The 17959-nt window shown below is 49.8% G+C and overlaps 4 protein-coding genes across 4 annotated transcripts; 1 reads left to right on the forward strand and 3 right to left on the reverse strand.

Moving 5' to 3' along the window:
• Positions 1-5024: 5024 nt before the first annotated feature.
• On the reverse strand, positions 5025-6533 carry ETH_00021115 (mitochondrial 2-oxoglutarate/malate carrier protein, putative; the record flags this gene model as incomplete). The annotated part of the gene is made up of 5 exons (XM_013375592.1): positions 5025-5229; positions 5360-5501; positions 5613-5757; positions 5881-6075; positions 6255-6533. 5 exons carry the CDS (start codon positions 6531-6533, stop codon positions 5025-5027), a joined length of 966 nt encoding a protein of 321 aa, XP_013231046.1.
• Positions 6534-7638: 1105 nt separating this feature from the next.
• ETH_00021120 (DNA polymerase delta catalytic subunit, putative) lies at positions 7639-13888 on the forward strand (the record flags this gene model as incomplete). Its single annotated transcript, XM_013375593.1, has 20 exons — positions 7639-7687; positions 7841-8220; positions 8369-8446; positions 8641-8887; positions 9202-9348; positions 9503-9756; positions 9932-10086; positions 10239-10380; positions 10551-10738; positions 10834-10909; positions 11122-11310; positions 11464-11682; positions 11807-12011; positions 12105-12268; positions 12405-12533; positions 12645-12750; positions 12943-13152; positions 13268-13416; positions 13540-13613; positions 13750-13888. 20 exons carry the CDS (start codon positions 7639-7641, stop codon positions 13886-13888), a joined length of 3300 nt encoding a protein of 1099 aa, XP_013231047.1.
• A 636-nt stretch (positions 13889-14524) lies between these two features.
• On the reverse strand, positions 14525-16168 carry ETH_00021125 (uncharacterized protein; the record flags this gene model as incomplete). The annotated part of the gene is made up of 7 exons (XM_013375594.1): positions 14525-14579; positions 14751-14817; positions 14937-15002; positions 15326-15461; positions 15562-15648; positions 15964-16043; positions 16135-16168. The coding sequence occupies 7 exons, from the start codon at positions 16166-16168 to the stop codon at positions 14525-14527; spliced, it is 525 nt and encodes a 174-aa protein (XP_013231048.1).
• A 109-nt stretch (positions 16169-16277) lies between these two features.
• On the reverse strand, positions 16278-17677 carry ETH_00021130 (ATP-dependent heat shock protein, putative; the record flags this gene model as incomplete). The annotated part of the gene is made up of 4 exons (XM_013375595.1): positions 16278-16437; positions 16561-16622; positions 16785-16910; positions 17153-17677. The coding sequence occupies 4 exons, from the start codon at positions 17675-17677 to the stop codon at positions 16278-16280; spliced, it is 873 nt and encodes a 290-aa protein (XP_013231049.1).
• Positions 17678-17959: the final 282 nt, after the last annotated feature.

Below are 17959 nucleotides of genomic sequence, written 5' to 3' on the forward strand. Positions count from 1 at the left end.
GGTCGCCTGTCGATATGCTGTACCGCTGTGAACCAACTAAAAGAGTCCAGGTCCGTAATCACACATGCTGCAAAGGGCGTGAGCACGACCACGTATGTGACAGCAGCGAAAGACGAGTCGTGGACCCTTAGATGAAGCGTTGGGCCCCGAAGAAGGAGCAGAGGCCGTTAGAATGCAGTCAAGTTTCCGCCCACTTGAAGGGCAGTAACGAAGCCTCGCAGCGTGCCAGATGACCCCGTCAAAGGAGGGTCTGGCCCTGAGGACACTACCTCGAGTTACAGCGGATCGTCGTTATCCGAGGTGAAAAGTGTTTCTTTTGTCCATAACATCCCCAATGTGCTGTGTAGAGACAAAGAAAGGCTGCAAATCACAGAAGACGTCATTAGAGATCTCGCCGCTGCTCCTTGAGGGCCTGCACTTTTCGCTGCCTTTCAAAATTGCCGCATCTTGGGCTCACACGAAAACCCCTCATACGGCTATTTCTTATTCTGCCGTATTTGTATGTGCAATCTCTCAATAATTTGCAGCTGCCAAGAGGGATTATCTGCAGCGCTTCTAGATCATGCTAAAATTGCATGCGTCTGTAGGCTGCCACCCCACAATGGGTGGATTACAATTACCACTTTCCTTCATAATGAGAGTTACACATTCTGCATATAATGTCCCCTTAGCCAATGATAGCTTCTGAATCAGCTGTATGCTGTGCTCACTCCTTGACTCTCTGGGGCACCAGGGTTGGATGCTGAGTACTCGATCACTGCTTATCGCACGCTGTGTCGCCTGCAGCTTTCCCAAGGCGTTAATGTGAAGCTAAAGCTTAGCTGTAAACGCTGCATCTAGATTTTCTCCGTGCGGAGGCGCAACACCGGGCAAGATTCTGCGATCAGCAACTGTTCGAGGATTGCAACAGCTTCGGTTGAGGAATGGAGCGGCCTATAACGAAGCTATGCAACAGCACGTAGACAAGGCTAGCAATGAGCATCAATTTAGTTTCCCATAAGTGCCACTATTTCTGTCATGAAACAATGTTTTCGTTCCTAGAAGTTGCTTTTCATTCTAGAGCCGCCGTCGTGCTGGAATTTTGGGACATTTCGGCGTGGAACGACTGTACTACTGATGACAAAGTAGGCACTGCAGTGAAAACGATTTGGGTGCGTTTTGGTGCGGTGTTTTAGCGCCAAGCGTAGGACTAAACTCTAGAATGACAAGGCACCTTTTTGGCTAGCAATGGTTGCTAAAGGGCGCAATCAACAGAGTTAGGGGCAGCACTAATGTACATGATATGCAATTCAAAGTATCTATGGTGTCCTTGCCTCCGGGATATGACTCCGTGACGTTGGATGAGACTCTAGAGTGGCAGATCACTCTGCTCATACACGTGGTCCTGCACCAACGCCGTGCTCCTTTCCTATTAGACGCGTGCCTGCACTTATATGGAGACAAGCGCTCTTCGTGACTTTTGGGCTCTGCTCAGCAACTGTAGGCATGCGAAAGGCTGCCAGTGTGGCTGTTTGTTTGAATTCCATATCGTACAGGTCTCGTAAGTGTCATTCAAGGCCTCCCTACCCGCGCTAGCTAGAAATATGTATAGCCCTTTGCAGCATGTCTCTTGTGTGTTAGCCCTACTTTAGGAGCCGTCGTTGAAATAAGACGCCCTCAGCGTGAGACGCCCTGTTTACTTATAAGGACAAGCATACATCGGTCAAGCGTCTTCAGGGACGGACTAGCCCTTAGCGCCGCCGTTGGAAACTCCCGATAGTGTCTGCAAAGCTACATGCGTTACAGGTGATCTGTTCTGATTGTTTCACGAACTGAAACGCGAGCATTTGCTACTTCATAGCTTCGCACTCCCGGGTGCGAAAGTTGCTAACTCATTAAATGTTTTACAAAGCGAACCATATTTTCAAAGGATACCACTTTTCGTTCTCCTTGTAATTTACAAGACATAAGTTGGAATACACGGATGTGAATCGTTCTACATCTTGAAACATAGCAAACGCCAGTAATAAGCTGCCCTGTTTCCTTCTATGGTTAATTAAAAAGGAGCTCGGAGCTGAGCTTTATGCCATTCGTGTGAGTCTCACGAGACACTGCATTCTTAGCTTGCACGATCGCTTTCCATGCTTCTAAGATTCTTCTCGTCAATGAAGAGCTTGACAAAGACCTGTGGGCAAGTGCCTATTTGCTTCTCGCACTGTTTTCAAATAGCTTGAAACTGCGCTCATTTTCCCACGCCCTTTTCAGGATAACCCGAATCTGAGCGCTGAGGATTCGCCAACAGTTCAGAATTTCAAGTTAATTAACTGTAGGAGCTCAGTGCGCCTTATTACTGATGCTTGCTGTGTTTCACGTAGAATGACTGACATTCGTGTATTTCAACTGGAACGCTGCTCTGCTTCACACAGCATGCGTATGTTTGGCTCTGTTTAGCTACTATTCGAATCGTTGCAGTGTCGCGCTCGTGTTGCATCACATGAAAGCATCAAATTGTTTTGACAAGACGCCAATACTTGTCGCCTCATTCGCGAAATGTCATTCGTCTTTAACTTTGTCCACGACCGAACTCGCAAGCTGCTCATGATTGGACTGGAGAAAATCTGCATCATGGCTTTCTAGATTGACACTGGTTCTTGCTCGGGCTGGCAGTGCTGGCGCCTCTCCTGCGGCTCTAATAAGGGTTGTTTTCTTTGGTTATGATCCTTTAGTGGCTTTTTCTAGCGTTTTGAAAGAAAGATAACTTGATGAATTTATCTCTGGCCGAGCGAGTGGGTAATAGTTGCGCCGTGCTACCAGCATTCAGCTACGGTTGGGATATGCACGAACTCGTGCTCATCTAGAGTAATTCGATCAAGTAGTCTTAGCGACTTCGTTCCCGAAATTTCTTCAGGCACTCATTTCATTTGTGAAAGGTCAAATGTTCTTGTCAAGTAAGGTAGTAATTTGTTTTCTAGATGTTCACGGTGTTCGCCTAAAGGCGAAGATCCACAGCTTCTGGCCGAGGTGTGGGACCCAAGAGCTTGCTGAGACAAAATGGTAAACATGATACAATGCGCTAAAATAATGAGTATCGAGGAGCTGTGTACCTCGCTTCCTTGATTGACTGTTCAACACGAGTGGTGGTGAAGTAGAACATCAGGAAGACTCCAACCATGATGAGTGCAGCAAAGAAGGCAATGGCGCGACGATCTCCCCGGAATCTGTCGAAAACAATATAATGCAAATGAAATACCCGGGAAAATGGTGTGTTACGCGTACTTTTCCTCAGATTCTTCCAAGCGTGCGAGCTCAGCTGTCAGAGTTGCAACGTCAACTGGAGCGGGAACGTCGACGAAAGCGGCATTGGAATCCTTGCTCTGCCAGGCCGTTATTCAGATCAAGGGAGCGCCGAGATATACCATTTCTTTTCTTACAACAGGAGTGGCCAGAGAAGATTTGACTTCTGCAGCGTACGCCAGTTTGGCTTCATCTACCCATTTTGGGACACTTTGGATGCAGTCCGCGCCGATTACAGATAGCGCTGCAACAGCAACCGCTGTGCACAAGAAAACCGCAGACTTCATTTTTATAGAAAATGTTCTGCAAATATGACCCAATTTGTGGCAAAATATGAATTTTTGAGTGCCGCGTAAGTGTGGAACCTCAGGTGCCAGCGCTAGGTGTACGGACAGCACTCCGATGTTGCCAACAGATCCGCTTGTGTCATTTTTTCTAATTTGGAGCTTTCTGCATGAAGACCCTACCCCCGTGCAATGAGCAGGAAAAAATGTATCGCTGCCTTCATGGTTTTTGGAGCACTATACGAAGGATGGGTGGTACCAGTGGTCGCCATTAGGACTCACGAAAAACAGACCCAAGTGGGCAGCATCCTTTGGCTTTCTTGCAGCAAGAACCCATGTAGATGCCAATAGATGGCACGCGGCATAAGCGACGTGGCTGACCAGATGAGATTTGGTGTAACTGGACTGGTAGGATGCAGTTGCCCCATCGACAATTTTCATTGAAAAAAGTCAACAAAACAGACAGTTGAAGTTGATCCCGCGGATGAAGATGAAGATGACAGTACTGTCTCTGGTCTAATTTCTCCAAAGTACAATTATACACCAACTACGCTCACCCAGCCTTTCCTGGGACCGGGCTATTGTCTTACGACTCACTCCTGGGATCACCGATCACGATGCACCCAGAAGTAAGAGGGCACTTTCTTCACCTGCATATCTAATTCCCTTATTCTGTAACAGGACATGACCGCTACTGAGGTGAAACTAGCTAATCCTGATTGCAAGGTGCTCTCACACAGCTGTGCAACTTAGGCAAACATATTCACACCACAAGAGACGCCTACAAGTTTGCAAGTGAGTTGTGTAGGACACTGTACCATTGTAGCTATATGTAATATGAGGCGATTCGATATTTGGGAGCACTGCAGTTAACACCTAGCGCGCTTCGCTTTCAAGAATTGCCCTGACGTAACTGCGGCTTCTCAAAATTTGCGAAAGGTGTGCGGGCTCTTCGCACACGTGAACTTCAGCTAAACGACTTCGCATGAATCCTATATTCAGTTAGTTGCATGCTTGCTGCGTAACTTGCTGTGAGGTCGCGATCCAAGAATAACGGGCGTCCTCACTGACCAAATTCCTATTGGCATATTGCCCAGAGCGCTAAGATGCTCTTGAGAAGTTTTCTATCGATGAAAGCAGATCAAGCTGAGTACTTTCATGTTCATAATTTGCTCCACGTGGATGTGTACAAGCTGCCGGCCACTGTCACTCCAAGTCCCACCCAACATGACTACAAAACTCGCGGTCAGTTTTTGTGCCATTACACGAACTTTCGTGTGGTGTGGTCTAGACCTGTCAAAAGCTGCATTGCGCAGAAAAAAAGCAGCTTTCGTCTGCGCGTAAAGACATGACTGTCCTCAAAGCTGTTGAAATTTGAGTTTGTGCTCCGCAGCTAAGCAAACTGAATGCGTGGCCAGTAGATTAAGACGCGCATTTGCACACAAACCCAAACTGCGTTCAGAGCGTCTAAAACAATTTCCTCAACGCTCTATCAAGGTAATCCATGCTGATCAGCGTAATCATTGCATGGGGTGCAATTCGCATGTAGTATGTAGGGTATCCTGTATAGAATGCAGTTATGCCTTCTGTCCGAGTGATTTTCACAGCAGCATCAAACACGCCTTTGTACGGCAGCTCTCCTGTTAGAGGGTCTGGGCGCATTTTTTGCAGCCTGAAGCACTCCAAAACACAGAATTCATCAGCACAATAACTGCGTGGGTGCGTGGAACATTCGGGCTGTGCTGCATGCCGGCTTAGCGGAATGCTGTTATGAAGCTATAGCCAGACTAGACAAATTTTACCTTGTCTTCAAGAAATCGAATGGGAGAGAGAACGTCACCGCAAAGAAACCTGAGATAGCACTTGCCGTAAGTGTTGTTGTCCATCCGTTCCCCAGGGTCGGGGTAAGCATCTCCTTGCATTGGTCATTTGTAGCTAACATGCCTGCAGTCAATCCCGTACACAGCGCTCACACTGAATTCCGCGCGGAGCATCACGGCAAAATGTGCGCTATCTGACAAAGCACGTAACGACTTGTGTGTCGCCTGCGCGCACCCATATTCAGCGACATTGCTCGAAGGACCGTTGGGAAGCTGCCCCTCCAAAGGCCTAATATGCCTTCTTCTTTGACAATTCGTGAAATTGCGTTCAAAACGCCTGTATAGTTTCGTCGGGATTCAGGTGGGAGAGTTGCATCCGCCTACATGCCATGTTCACATCACCAAAGTATGTTTGCGTCCCAAAGATCTGTCGATCAACGATGGTTTTTCAGTAACCACTGTGTCGTGGAACTGTGCGTGATGAGGCATCACTGACTGCCTACCTGCATACGAATCAGGGATAGGTCTGCGGGGTTTCCAAAAGCTGCAGCAATGCCACCAGCAGCCAAGCCCGCTGCCGCCTTCTTCCAAAGAGGGAGAGGCGGAGGAGGTGCTGTTGGGTCTGAACCTTTCGACATTTCCTTCAGCCTATCGCTGAAAACCCTGAATAGCCCAAGACGGGCTGTAGAATACGTAAGCTGCACAGACGCAGCGCCGCACATCCATGGAAAAGGGCTGGTATGGCGGGTGGAAACCATGCACATTAGCGTACTAATCAGAAGATGGTCGTCGAATGAACATGAAAACCACGCGAGACGTAACTGCTCATGCTTGTGAACAGTTGCAAGTGCTCATGTCGGAACGCCTTTACACTCACCTGGCGAATTATGCCTGCATCTAGGCCCTTGTACAAGGCGAGGGCGCCCTCATTCTTCAGGACGTTTCTGAAAACATAAATTGGACTGGTGGAACCTTTTGCGCCTCCTTCCCCCACCAGCTGTAACCGAACCTTAACCATATCGACAGGTTGGATGCAGCATGTCGCAATACACCCGGAAAGACCTCCAACAACAAAGGGTTTCGCCCGGCTAAGAAAAGAAGGCCCAGGCTTCGTCGCGCTCGGGCCCCGCGTGTCCGTACCCTGGGTAGTGGCCATTACGGAAAAACTAGGTCAGCAGTTGACAGCGAGCCGGATCAGATGTTAAAAAAAAACAAAACGCTGATGAAGGTATTACTTCTACCAGAAAAAGTCAGAGGCGGCCATAGAGAGAACACCCTTGCTGCATGCGCTCGCGCTGCGGCGACAATGCGCTCATGAATACAAATCCGTTTTCTCGAGAGACTCTGGAGGAGGCAGGCAAGACAGAATTCAGCTTAGCATTTAAATTGAACATACCTTATACTGCTTTGTAACCTGGTGCAAAATTTGTGTAGGTCGCTCTCCTTACTTGCATGACGAGAGCGTGTTTCCACCTACTCGATTCGGGTCGGCTCCTGCGTTTCGACATTTCGCAGGCTCCGAAGAGCAGAGTCCTTTTGTTTTACTTTTTCTAGCCATTACAAACTAAGATGCATCTGACACAGTAGCTGTTTAGAGGGAGTACCACAGGCGTGTACTGCCGTATGAGGCGCATGACGAACTCGAGTCCAAGGGGGCCACCAGGTTCTGAACCTGCGGCGCTCTAATGGCCGCCGCATTAAGTGCGTCAGTGCTGGTATACTAGCCTCGTGGATGACAGCACGGCCTCACAAACAGGTGAAGTTTCATTCGGGGCAGTTGCCGTCCATCGGGCAGAACACGTCTCGCGGAGCTGGTTGGGTCTTTACGCAGATTGCCTGCCTTGGCTCTCACCGAACGTGCTGTTTACCGCGGCAGATTGGAACCGTTGCGCAACGTCAGACCCCACAGGCTGTCGCTAAAGATGGAGAGTGAAGGCGGAAACAAAAAGATGGAATCAACAGCAGCCGAAGGCGCCTCCACTGTCTTGGGGTTTGAGAAGAACGGGGCAACTAGGAATGCTTCTGAGGAAACATGGAGAAATTTACTTAAATCTTGGCGCCGAGATGCCAGCCTTTCCTCCAGGATGGAGGGGAGAACCCGTAAGCCGGTTCTTCTGCGCCGTGTCGTGGTAACCCGAACTGAATGCCTCCCCTACATGTAGTCCCCGTTAGCCCTTGTTCTGGTGTTTTTGTAAAGCGGTGAGTAGCAAACGCCAGTGTGCTGTAATGCACTGGGAGGCACTCTTGCCTTTAGTTCCACAATGCTTGTCGTTTGTGGCTTGATGTTCGCCGCAGGAGATGAAGACCGCAGTACGCATTCACTTGAGTGACATGTCCTAGCAATATAAAGCGCGCTGTAGGCATTTTCTCTTGTTTTCAGGAGCTACTTTGCATGTTCGTGGGCTCTCTGGGTGAGTCGCTACGCGAAGTTGGCTGTGCCTGGCTGTCCGTTTTCTTTGTCAGTTTTCTTCCAGTTGGATGTCGCCGCCGCAACTGCATTTCAGCACTCTTCGCCGGAAAGTGTCCTGAAACGGCCCATTCAGCTGCAGCAACAAGGCCAGGGGCAACTGGCTGCCTCTGGGGGAAGAAACCCGCCCATAGTCACGCGTTCGTCCCTGGCTGCGGCTGAGGCAGCGAAGGGGAATTCGATGGCCCCAATGGTGCGGCTGTACGGGGTGACTGCTTCTGGGTTGTCTGTGATGTGCAACGTGCACGGTTTCTACCCCTACTGCTACTGCGAATGTCCGGCGGCCCTGGCAGCGGCCATGCGACAGGCCGCATCGGCAGGCAGCGGAGCCTGGCAGCAGAATGCAATCACTGAGGCTTTGCGCTGTGTGGTGGATGTAAGCTGCTCCTCCCTTACTGAATGCAATCGCCAGTAATGCCTTGCATCTCTTCACCGCGCGCTAATGCTGCTGCTTCTTCTCGCGCTGCTGCACGCGACTGCTTGTTGTAATATCCTATGTGGTTCTGTCGCTGTTGCCGCTACAGGACTACGTCCTCAAATCGCACGCCCAGGGGAAGACGTATGATAAACGAATTTTAGATGTCCGCTGCGAAGAGAAGGAAGTAAGGCACACTTAAAATTTCTTTGCATTACGTGTAATTCTGTGGAGGTCCTTGTTCTTTTATCCCGACTCCCTTCCGTCCCGCGGTCGTTAATAAGAAAACCATGCTCACTACTGATTCACATGAATGCGCTCGCAGAAGTTGACAGTGTAGGAAGTACGGTAATCGGCACCTATGTGTGTCTCTTGCGTCAGTCTCTGATGTATTATTCGCCTTCGAAAGCCAAACAGTTGTTCTTCCGGATCACTGCTGCATCTCCGCAAATGATATCCGGGATAAGAGGCTTCATAGAGAGTGGTATTCGGTTACGAATTCCAGATGGCTTCGGGAAGCTCAGCGGTCAACAAGTGGTGCTGCCGGAGACAGCCTACGAGGCCAACATTCCTTTCGTGCTGCGTTATATGGTGGACTCGGATATCACAGGCTGTTGCTGGATTCGCGGTGGGCGTGTTAGCAGCGGCATAATCTGTACTGCACTGCCCTGAGTATTCGCTGATCCTCGTTAACGAAACTCAAGAATACCTAATCTACCCTCGTTACTCATTTAAGTTGCTTTATGACGATGGGGAATCGGGATTTGTCAGCTTGAGTTCCACTGCAGATGGGCTTTAAATCGTCTGCAGAACACCCTTGTAGACGATCGGCGAGTTCTGCTGGCACCTTTAATGTCTCCACTGGTCAGCTTCATTTCGTTGATGCCTACATGTCGTTCCACTTCTGTAGAAGCGCTGTGTGCTGCGTTGGACTTTGTACAGTGAAGAAGGGACGCTATTCCATTCGCCCGGCGTCTTTACGGGAGAGTCGGTGCCAGGAAGAGTTCGACGTGCACTATGCAGACATTGAGGCATTACCGCTGCGAGGCGAATGGCAGTCGCTGCCTCCGTTGCGTATGTTATCTTTCGGTGAGATCCTGGAGCTCGTCGGGGCACTCTGCAGCCCTCCACTGTCTTACGCTTCTCTTCGTAACGTTGCATTATGGTGATAATCCAGGAAGGGCAACACGAGAACTATGTTACGGGAGAGGGCTGCCTTCGTTGTGACCTTTGTCTGCGACAGATATTGAGTGCGTCAAAAATAATGGGCAGGGCTTTCCCGAGGCGCAGGAAGATCCTGTAATCCAAATTTCTTCCATTGTTGAAGAACAAAGGGCAGGCCGCAGCCACAACAAGGCCGCATCGGACGGCTCTGATGAGACACTATGCCGCGTTATTTTTACCCTCCACGAATGTGCACCAATCGCTGGTGCACTGGTCGTTTGGTTCGACGACGAGTCCGAAATGCTGAAGAAGTGGGCGGAGTTCGTGCGCGAGGTGAGTGCCGGCGAGCCCCCGCGGCAACCCGAAATCGCAGCATAGACACTAGAATTCGTCTACGGTGCTGTGAGCAACACATTGAATGAATCGTTTAGTTTTAATATTATTTTGAGACTATGCAAAGCAGACGCAAACGAGGTCTGGGCCTGCGTTGTGGCTAAGATTGTCTCAGGTGGATCCCGATTTTTTGACTGGGTACAACTGCATCAACTTTGACTTGTGTTATCTTTTGACGCGAGCATCAGCGCTGAAGGCAGAAGGTGTAGCATCACTCTCTCGACTGAAGTCCATAGAGTCGCGCATCTCTGATACGCGGTTTAGTTCAAGGTGAGGCAGCGGCTAACTGTAGTTTGACTGCAGCGTCCAAGACCTCCATCTCTCCTGTAGTGCGTTATTCATGGACATGCGCAGGCACGGGGTTGCACTTTAGAATTCTCCACTTCTGTCCGTAGGGCATGCGCCTGTCGTTTGCCTTTTAGAGCACTTGGGACCCATGACAATAAGGAAATCCCTGTGGAGGGCCGCGTGCAATTCGACTTGCTGGAGCTTATCCGTCGTGACCACAAGCTGAAAAGTTACTCTCTCAACTACGTCTCTTCGGAGTTCCTTAAAGAACAGAAAGTAAATAGCCAGCATGTTCTATTCAAAGTTTAGTTGCAGGCCTTTATTCCACAGAAGGCCTGTCTCTTTACCGTAGTTTTGGGCCGCGCATGTGAACATCCCTATTAAGTGAATAGAGAATTGTTCCTTCAGAAGAAGCACAGCATTTTCGGGCTTGCTGTGGATCTCAGGAAGACGTGCACTATAGCATGATTGGGGATTTATTCCGGGGATCTCCAACGACACGCCGGCGCATTGCGGTGTATTGTCTCAAAGATGCGCTGCTGCCTTTGCGCCTCCTCAACAAATTGTTGTTTCTATTTAACTACGTCGAAATGAGCAGGGTCACGGGCACGCCACTGACTTACCTGCTAACACGGTACCTCACCGAAGCCCCCAACACCCGAAACGTGTTTCTTGGAATAGGAATGCACACCGCATGACAGCGTTCCTTTCGTGCGGAATGCTTTTTAGGGGTCAACAAATTAAAGTCACAGCGCAGCTTCTTCGGAAATGTCGTCAGCTGCAATACGTTGTGCCTTCTGTCAAAGTGAGTGGGCCACACATAGCAAACCACGGCAGAGTACAGGATGGATGGGTGGTGCGGTGGTACTGGCGTGACAACCCATTCAAGAACATCGTTGTGTGCTTGCGACGAAGCACACTAGGACTAGTGCGCCTATGAAGCTGTCCACCCTAATGGCCATTCAAAGAATTTGACCAAAGTTGGAGTTCTGTGGCTGCACTGCTTCTTCTGCTCAGCGCGTTGGCGGAGACCGTGACGACAAATATGAAGGCGCCACAGTGCTTGAGCCTGTGAAGGGGTTTTACGACGCGCCAATTGCCACTCTCGATTTCGCGTCTTTGTACCCTTCGATTATGATGGCCCACAACATTTGCTACAGCACACTTGTCAAGGGAAATGATATCAACACTGTGGACCCCGCCAACGTAAGCTCCGTCGCACTACACACACCCAGACTATGTCCTCTGTACGACAGCAGCCAACTGGGCCTGTTGTAATTTGTCGGAATACTGTCAATCAACGTAGCCGCTGACACTGACTTTGCTGTGTTGGGTGCCGCTGTCTGCTTTTTGCAACAGTTGACAACCACCACCAGCAACCCCAGACACACGTTTGTTAAGGCAGGAGTACGACGTGGCGTTTTGCCGATGATTGTAGAGGAATTGATCGCCGCACGAAAAGTGGCAAAGAAGGAAATGAGCGAAGCAGAGGACAAATTTACCAAAAGTGTGCTCAATGGCCGTCAACTGGCTCTCAAAATCACGGCTAACAGCGTTTACGGCTACACAGGGGCAACGGTAAGTGGCGTACCAAAAACTTGGCATGCTTCAAATGTGCAGCACTGCCTTCCGCTCTTCTTTTTGCGTGCACTTCACGCTTCCATTCAGTCTTCGCGCTGCCGCTTGACACACTTTCTCACAGGTTGGTGGGCAGTTGCCCTGCCTGGAGGTGGCCACGTCTATTACCTGCTTTGGCCGCGACATGATTGAGTACACAAAGCGCCGCGTAGAGGAGCTGTACACCAGGGAGAACGGCTACGCAAACAACGCTGCTGTTGTCTACGGCGACACGGACTCTGTCATGGTTCGCTTCGGGACAAGTTCCATCGAGGACGCGATGAAACTGGGTAAATTAATCATCATAGTTTGTCTTTTTGAATTCTTATGTGGGAGAGGCACGGGCTGATGAGACGTTTACGACGCCTTCAACATTGCCTCAGGTCGGGAAGCAGCGGAGAGAATAAGCTCGGAGTTCACAAGACCTATCAAACTGGAGTTTGAAAAGGTCTACTGCCCATTCTTGCTGATGAACAAGAAACGTTATGCTGGTTTGCTGTATACGAATCCGACGAAGTTCGACAAAATTGACTCAAAGGGGATTGAGGTTAGCTCAGTGCATCCCACCCCAGGCCACGCCTTGTGTTCTGAATAGCCATATTCTTGAGAGTAGCACTTCTCATCGACTCCTCAGGGTGCAGGTTAGCCATTTCCTGTCTGTCTCCGTCTGTGATGACTCGCAGACAGTGCGACGCGACTTTTCCATGCTAGTGCAAATAATGGTGGACACGGTCTTGAAGAAAATGCTAATCGAACGGGATGTCGAGAATGCGAAGGCATACACGCGAACGAAAATATCGGAGCTTCTGCAGGTCAGAGAAGCGTGGTGAACTGCAGCAGAAACCTTCCTTCGTTTCTACTTCGGAAATGCTCTAAGAGCCTTGCCGACAACTGTTGCTACGAGCGACATGCTGCTGCTACAGAACAAGATCGACATGAGCTTGCTGGTACAAACCAAGAGCCTGGGCAAGCTCGACTACGACACGAAGCTTCCTCACGTCGAACTTGCAAAGAAGCTGCGAAAACGTGGTGAGCGTGGCATTTCATAGTGTTGGTGCACTTTGTTTAGCCTCGATAATTATCTCATTCCTACTTTTTCAAAGCAGCCGTATTCCTGCCTGCTTTAAGCAAATTGTGCCTACTATTTTGTGTAAATCTTGTTCGTTCGTGTCATCCATTAGTTCCATGCTTTGTGCGAATTCCGTTCGAGTCTCCCTTCAGATCCAGGGACGGCTCCCAACGTTGGAGACCGCGTCTCGTATGTTGTTATCCAAGGATCTAAGGGACAGGCGCAGTATGAACGGGCTGAGGATCCGCTGTACGTGTTGGAGCACAACTTGCCTATTGATACGCAGCATTACCTTGAAACGCTTAAAGGCCCTCTAATGCGCATCTTTGAGGGAGTGATGAGCAACCCAGAGAGCCTTTTCAGTGAGTCTGGCACACGGGATAGCACGCCGATACAGTTTCCCCTACGCCACTTCCTCATCCTGGTCTTCGTAGATTTATTGTTTACTGACATTGCGTTGCAAATTTTCTGCTCTAGGTGGAGGTCACACTCTGAAGAAAACAGTTATGGTCTCGACGCAAGGCGCCTTGTCTAAGTTCATCAAGCGTGGCATTCAGTGTGTCGGTTGCCGCGCCACGATCCTTGAAGGAGCTCTGTGCAAACACTGTCAGTCCAAGGAAGGGACGGTAGGTCAATGCGCATTTTTCTGTCCTCAGCGCTCACTGTCTGCGTCTAGTGTTTTGGAAATGCTCAAGGGCTTTTGGCTATTTTCTGATTTTCGAGGAGACCGGGCCGTGTTGTTCCTGCAGATTGCAGCAGCAAAAGCTCTAGAGATGCAAGCACTGGAAAAGGAACACAGCGCCTTGTGGACTGAGTGCCAGCGGTGAGTTCTTGCAGCAAATTTGACTACGCTACCCGATTCTAATATCTCAGGAGAAAACAACGTTTGTACACCACTTCGCAACGGTTAATCTTTTTGTATGTGTTTCTACTTTGCCTTGGCTGCTTGGAACGACCAGGTGTCAAGGTTCTCTCCTTCAAGATGTGATTTGCGTGAACCGGGATTGCCCAATATTCTATAGGCGTGCAAAAGTAAAGAAGGAAATTGCCCTGCTGGAGGAAACTCTGGAGCGACTTCACGCTACAAATGACTGGTAGCTCAGTGGAGTCGCTTCTCTAAAAAATATAAAGACACTACACCGCACGTTGAGAGGATTGTCCTGGGCCCGGCATTAAGACAGGTGCTGGGAAATCATCTGCTTTGATGTGGCGTCCTGGGGACATAGCAGCGTAGTGCGAGATACGGCCTTATTGGTCCTCGTTGCCCGTGCTTGGTTCTTTCAATAACTATATTCCGAGGTGCGGCTGATAATTAAGATCAAAGGTATACATTAATTTGATAGCCATCCGAGCTGCGCCTGACACTCAAAGTCAGTGGGAGTTTTTCCACGAAAGCTCTCTTGGTGGCATTTGACAGTGCCTTCCCTTTGCGCAACATTTACCCCTGGCAGACCAAATAGCAGGAACTCTTCTTTGACTGAAAACCTGGAATATTTTCTGTACGCTGTGCCCGCACATGGTTCTGTTTCTGGCAGCTGAAAGCGATAGGTCACCCCAAGGTGCCAAACACTACAGAATGAACTTCGAGTGATCGAATTTTTCGCGCAGACAGCTCACGCTCTCCAGTACGTGCTGTCTATCGATGACGAGACTGAGTAGGGCAATCCACAGCACACTGTGTTGGTCTTAAGTGTCTTGAGAATTATAGGCCAGGCTACTTAAGCTATGGGCAGCTCACGTGGCTCCGGGAGCGTGGAGCGAAGCATTCAAATTGATGTCGCCCAAGACCCTGAGCAGTGTAAATGGAACAAATGTAGCCATGTTAGGTTGGTGTCAATGGATACTGTAGGAGGCCAACACATCCCAAGGACACGAACACATCACAAGATATCAGTACGCCTGCTTAGCACAGGTGGAACTTCACCAATGGCCAACCACGGGAGCCATCAGAGAGGCTCACTTTTCGATGACTGTGTGGAGACGACGGGCTCCGATGTTTTCAACTTGGGAATTTATTTCCCACGCCACTGCACGCAATGCGCAACTGTCCCTGTGAACAGTGACCTTGTACGACCCGCACACCGTCAAGGGCCGCCAGTCTGCTATAGCAACACACTAGGCTGCAGACCTTGCGAGCGAAACTCACCGCGAGCCACCTCTGATATCGCGTCATCTCTGAAATCTAGAACAATGCCCTCCGTCGCTAGCAACGCTGAGCAAGCAAAATAGCACCGAAACCACGAATCTCCAGCAACGCGTTAGCGTTGCAAGAGATTCGTGATACAGCATGTTGCGCAGGTCTTACCTTTGTGCTGCTCAATCAAATTGTGCCTTGTCCTCGTCAAAATCTGGCGAAAATCATCCTCAGACAAAGGGTTCAAAGTGACGCGCACAGGGAGGCGTCCTTGGAGCTCAGCGAGCATGTCACTCGGCCGGACCGAATGAAAAGCACCTGTGGAGTAGACATTTGAGTGCCTTAGCTGCATGTTGTTGGCGACCAAAAAAATCCTCCCTGTGTTCTGTCTGCAAGCTCACCTGAAGCGATAAACAATATGTAGTCTGTCCTGATGTCGCCGTAACGAGTTGTCACGGTGGACCCTTCTAGTAGAGGCAACAAGTCCCTCTGCACGCCTTCATCAGATGCGTCTGGGCCGTGATATCCACCACTTCCCTGCACATCAACCGCTGCACATTAACCTTTCCCTTACTTGCAAATAAGGTGGTGTACTAGCCCTCGGAAAATGCTTCGATTACTTCTCCGGGGCTCTCACGCTTTTGGAACAAATTTTATCTATCTCGTCGATAAACACGATGCCTTCCTGTTCCACTGCTTCCACCGCCTGCTGAATCACCATATCCTAACATCCAAAATCGCATAGCAGCGGCCACTCAAGTCAAGCTCTCATTAGACAGCTGGATCCTGCACCTAAGCTTTTTGCTTGCCTTACTTTTGTGATCATGGTGTCGAGTTCTACCTGCGTTAAATGCGAAAGGGCCTCTTTGATTGTTACATATCGTCGTTCGATCACGCGGAAATCTGTTGAGGACATCAGCGGCTCAGCTGTATCAACATGTTTCCTTTCTCACGCCCAACTAGCAACCATAAAGTACGACGTTAGCTTAACAGTTGTGAACAAAGTGAAGAGCTATTGAATTTTCGAGAAAGACCTGACAGGTAGCGCACCGCTGGTAAATAGTTGCGGCATTCTCGAGTCCTTTGCATCTCTCATGGCACTTTCTATATCCGATAGAACTGCAAGGCAACAGGGCAAAGACCACAAACAGCATTGCCTTGACTCCAATGGTTTATATCTCTTCCATTTCCACTTTGAGGATCTGCGCACCCCCTTGATGACCGGCAGATGGTACCATGGGCATGTCAATCTGAATGCGCCTATTATCAAGCGAGCCTCTTCGCAGGTGCCGCAGCCACATCGAGTACTCTTCAGCCTGCATGAATGCGCAAAATCACCCTCACCAGGCAGCCCTATGAACAACCCTCAGTGTCTTCGCCGCGTAGCCAACTTACTGGCATTTTTCCAGCCAGCGCCTCCAGAACTTTTGCTTCAGCCTTTTCCTTAGCTGCAAACCTCAGCTGGGACTCGAGGATTGTCCTTTTCTGCTTTACTGCAACCTCGACGAGGTCCCTGTTTACCCAAACAAACGTTAGGCAGAAGCCCCGATGCCATGAAGTACAACCAGAACTAGAGCGATCTTTTATGCATATTCCAGTCAAGCAACCAACGTGTGCTACCACCATCCCAACTTACTTGATAATCTGATCGACATCCCTACCGTGAAATCCAACTTCCGTGTATTTGGTAGCCTCAACCTGCGCATGTTTCCATTGTGTTATACTTCGGTTGAAAGCACACTCGGTCTCTCTTCAGCTGCAGCGTTTATGCAAGAGGTTTGGGCTGGTGTCCAGTGCAATAAACATATTAGGAAGTTTTGTACACATTAATCTTAGTGTAAGCGGGTGTTCAAGAGACACCTTGACGAAAGGAGCATCCAGATGTTTTGCTAGGCGCCTTGCGATTTCTGTCTTGCCGACCCCGGTGGGCCCTATCAGTAGAATATTTTTCGGCGTGATGTCGGCCCTCATCTCGGGGTCAGCAACCTGGCATACAAGAAAAGTAAACACAGAATTGCAGTAAGAGACGAATCTGCACGCCCACTAGAATGTATGAAGAATAGCCAGCGTATCAGATGCCGCCCTCATGATTACTTCCTTCAGAAGGGCACGCCCGCCCTTCTGAAGTTTAACAAAAGTCTCCACTCTGAAAAAATATTGTTGCCATTTCCGTGTGGCATTTCATTCGTTGGAGCTCCACCATGGCTGGGCACAAGCGAGGTACCCACCTGCCGGCGCCTCCAGCGCTGACGCAACGCGACTGCCACCGCCCTTTTTGCTTGTGTTTGTCCCACAATATAGTTGTCAAGGTATTTAACAAGAGCTTGAGGGGAGCGTGACATATCTCTGAGCGAGGCGACAGATTTTCCAGTTTCTATTTGTAGGGGCGGTTCGTTCTCAAAGGCTGGCTGGGGCACAGGCTGAAATGCACCTTGTGAGCCCCTCCACCTGGAACGGGGACCATCCTGCAACTGATTCGCAGCACTACTTTGCAGAGCCAGTATGTGCCTGCCCCTTCGCGCCTCCTTGGGCCATAGGGAACAGTAGCCACAAGGCTTCCTCTCTTGACACTGCGACGTGCGCGCAGCAGTGGTGCAGCCCCTTATGCATCCGCTGCAGCCACTCTTGTAAACTGCAAAGGCGAGCTTTTCATTGCCGCAGCTGTTTAACACATTAAGTGAGGGGGCACAGACGGATGCCACCCGCCTCGGAATCGACCGAAGCTGTGCAGGCACCGCCCACCTCGCCAGCATTTGGGTGCCGGAAAAAGTTACTGCAGTACGGATGCAAAGTGCCTTGGAAGACACATTTATGCAAAAGCGAAGGCAGAAACGGCGGGTTGTGCAGCTTTTCAGTGCGCAGCCACCAGTCGGCAGCTCTTGGGGGGTCGCTCTTCAAGTGACTCCGTTGGAAGAGCGAGAGGGAAAGCAAAACACACCCCAACGAATCCCAAAGGAGAATGAAGGTGTATCTGCATTAAAAATTGACGTATACATCTCACAAATCTCCATACCCGCACTTGCGCATAGACGGTG

This window comes from Eimeria tenella, genomic scaffold (assembly GCF_000499545.2).
Source record: "Eimeria tenella Houghton genomic scaffold, Eth_scaff29, whole genome shotgun sequence".
In the NCBI taxonomy this organism is placed as follows: domain Eukaryota; phylum Apicomplexa; class Conoidasida; order Eucoccidiorida; family Eimeriidae; genus Eimeria; species Eimeria tenella.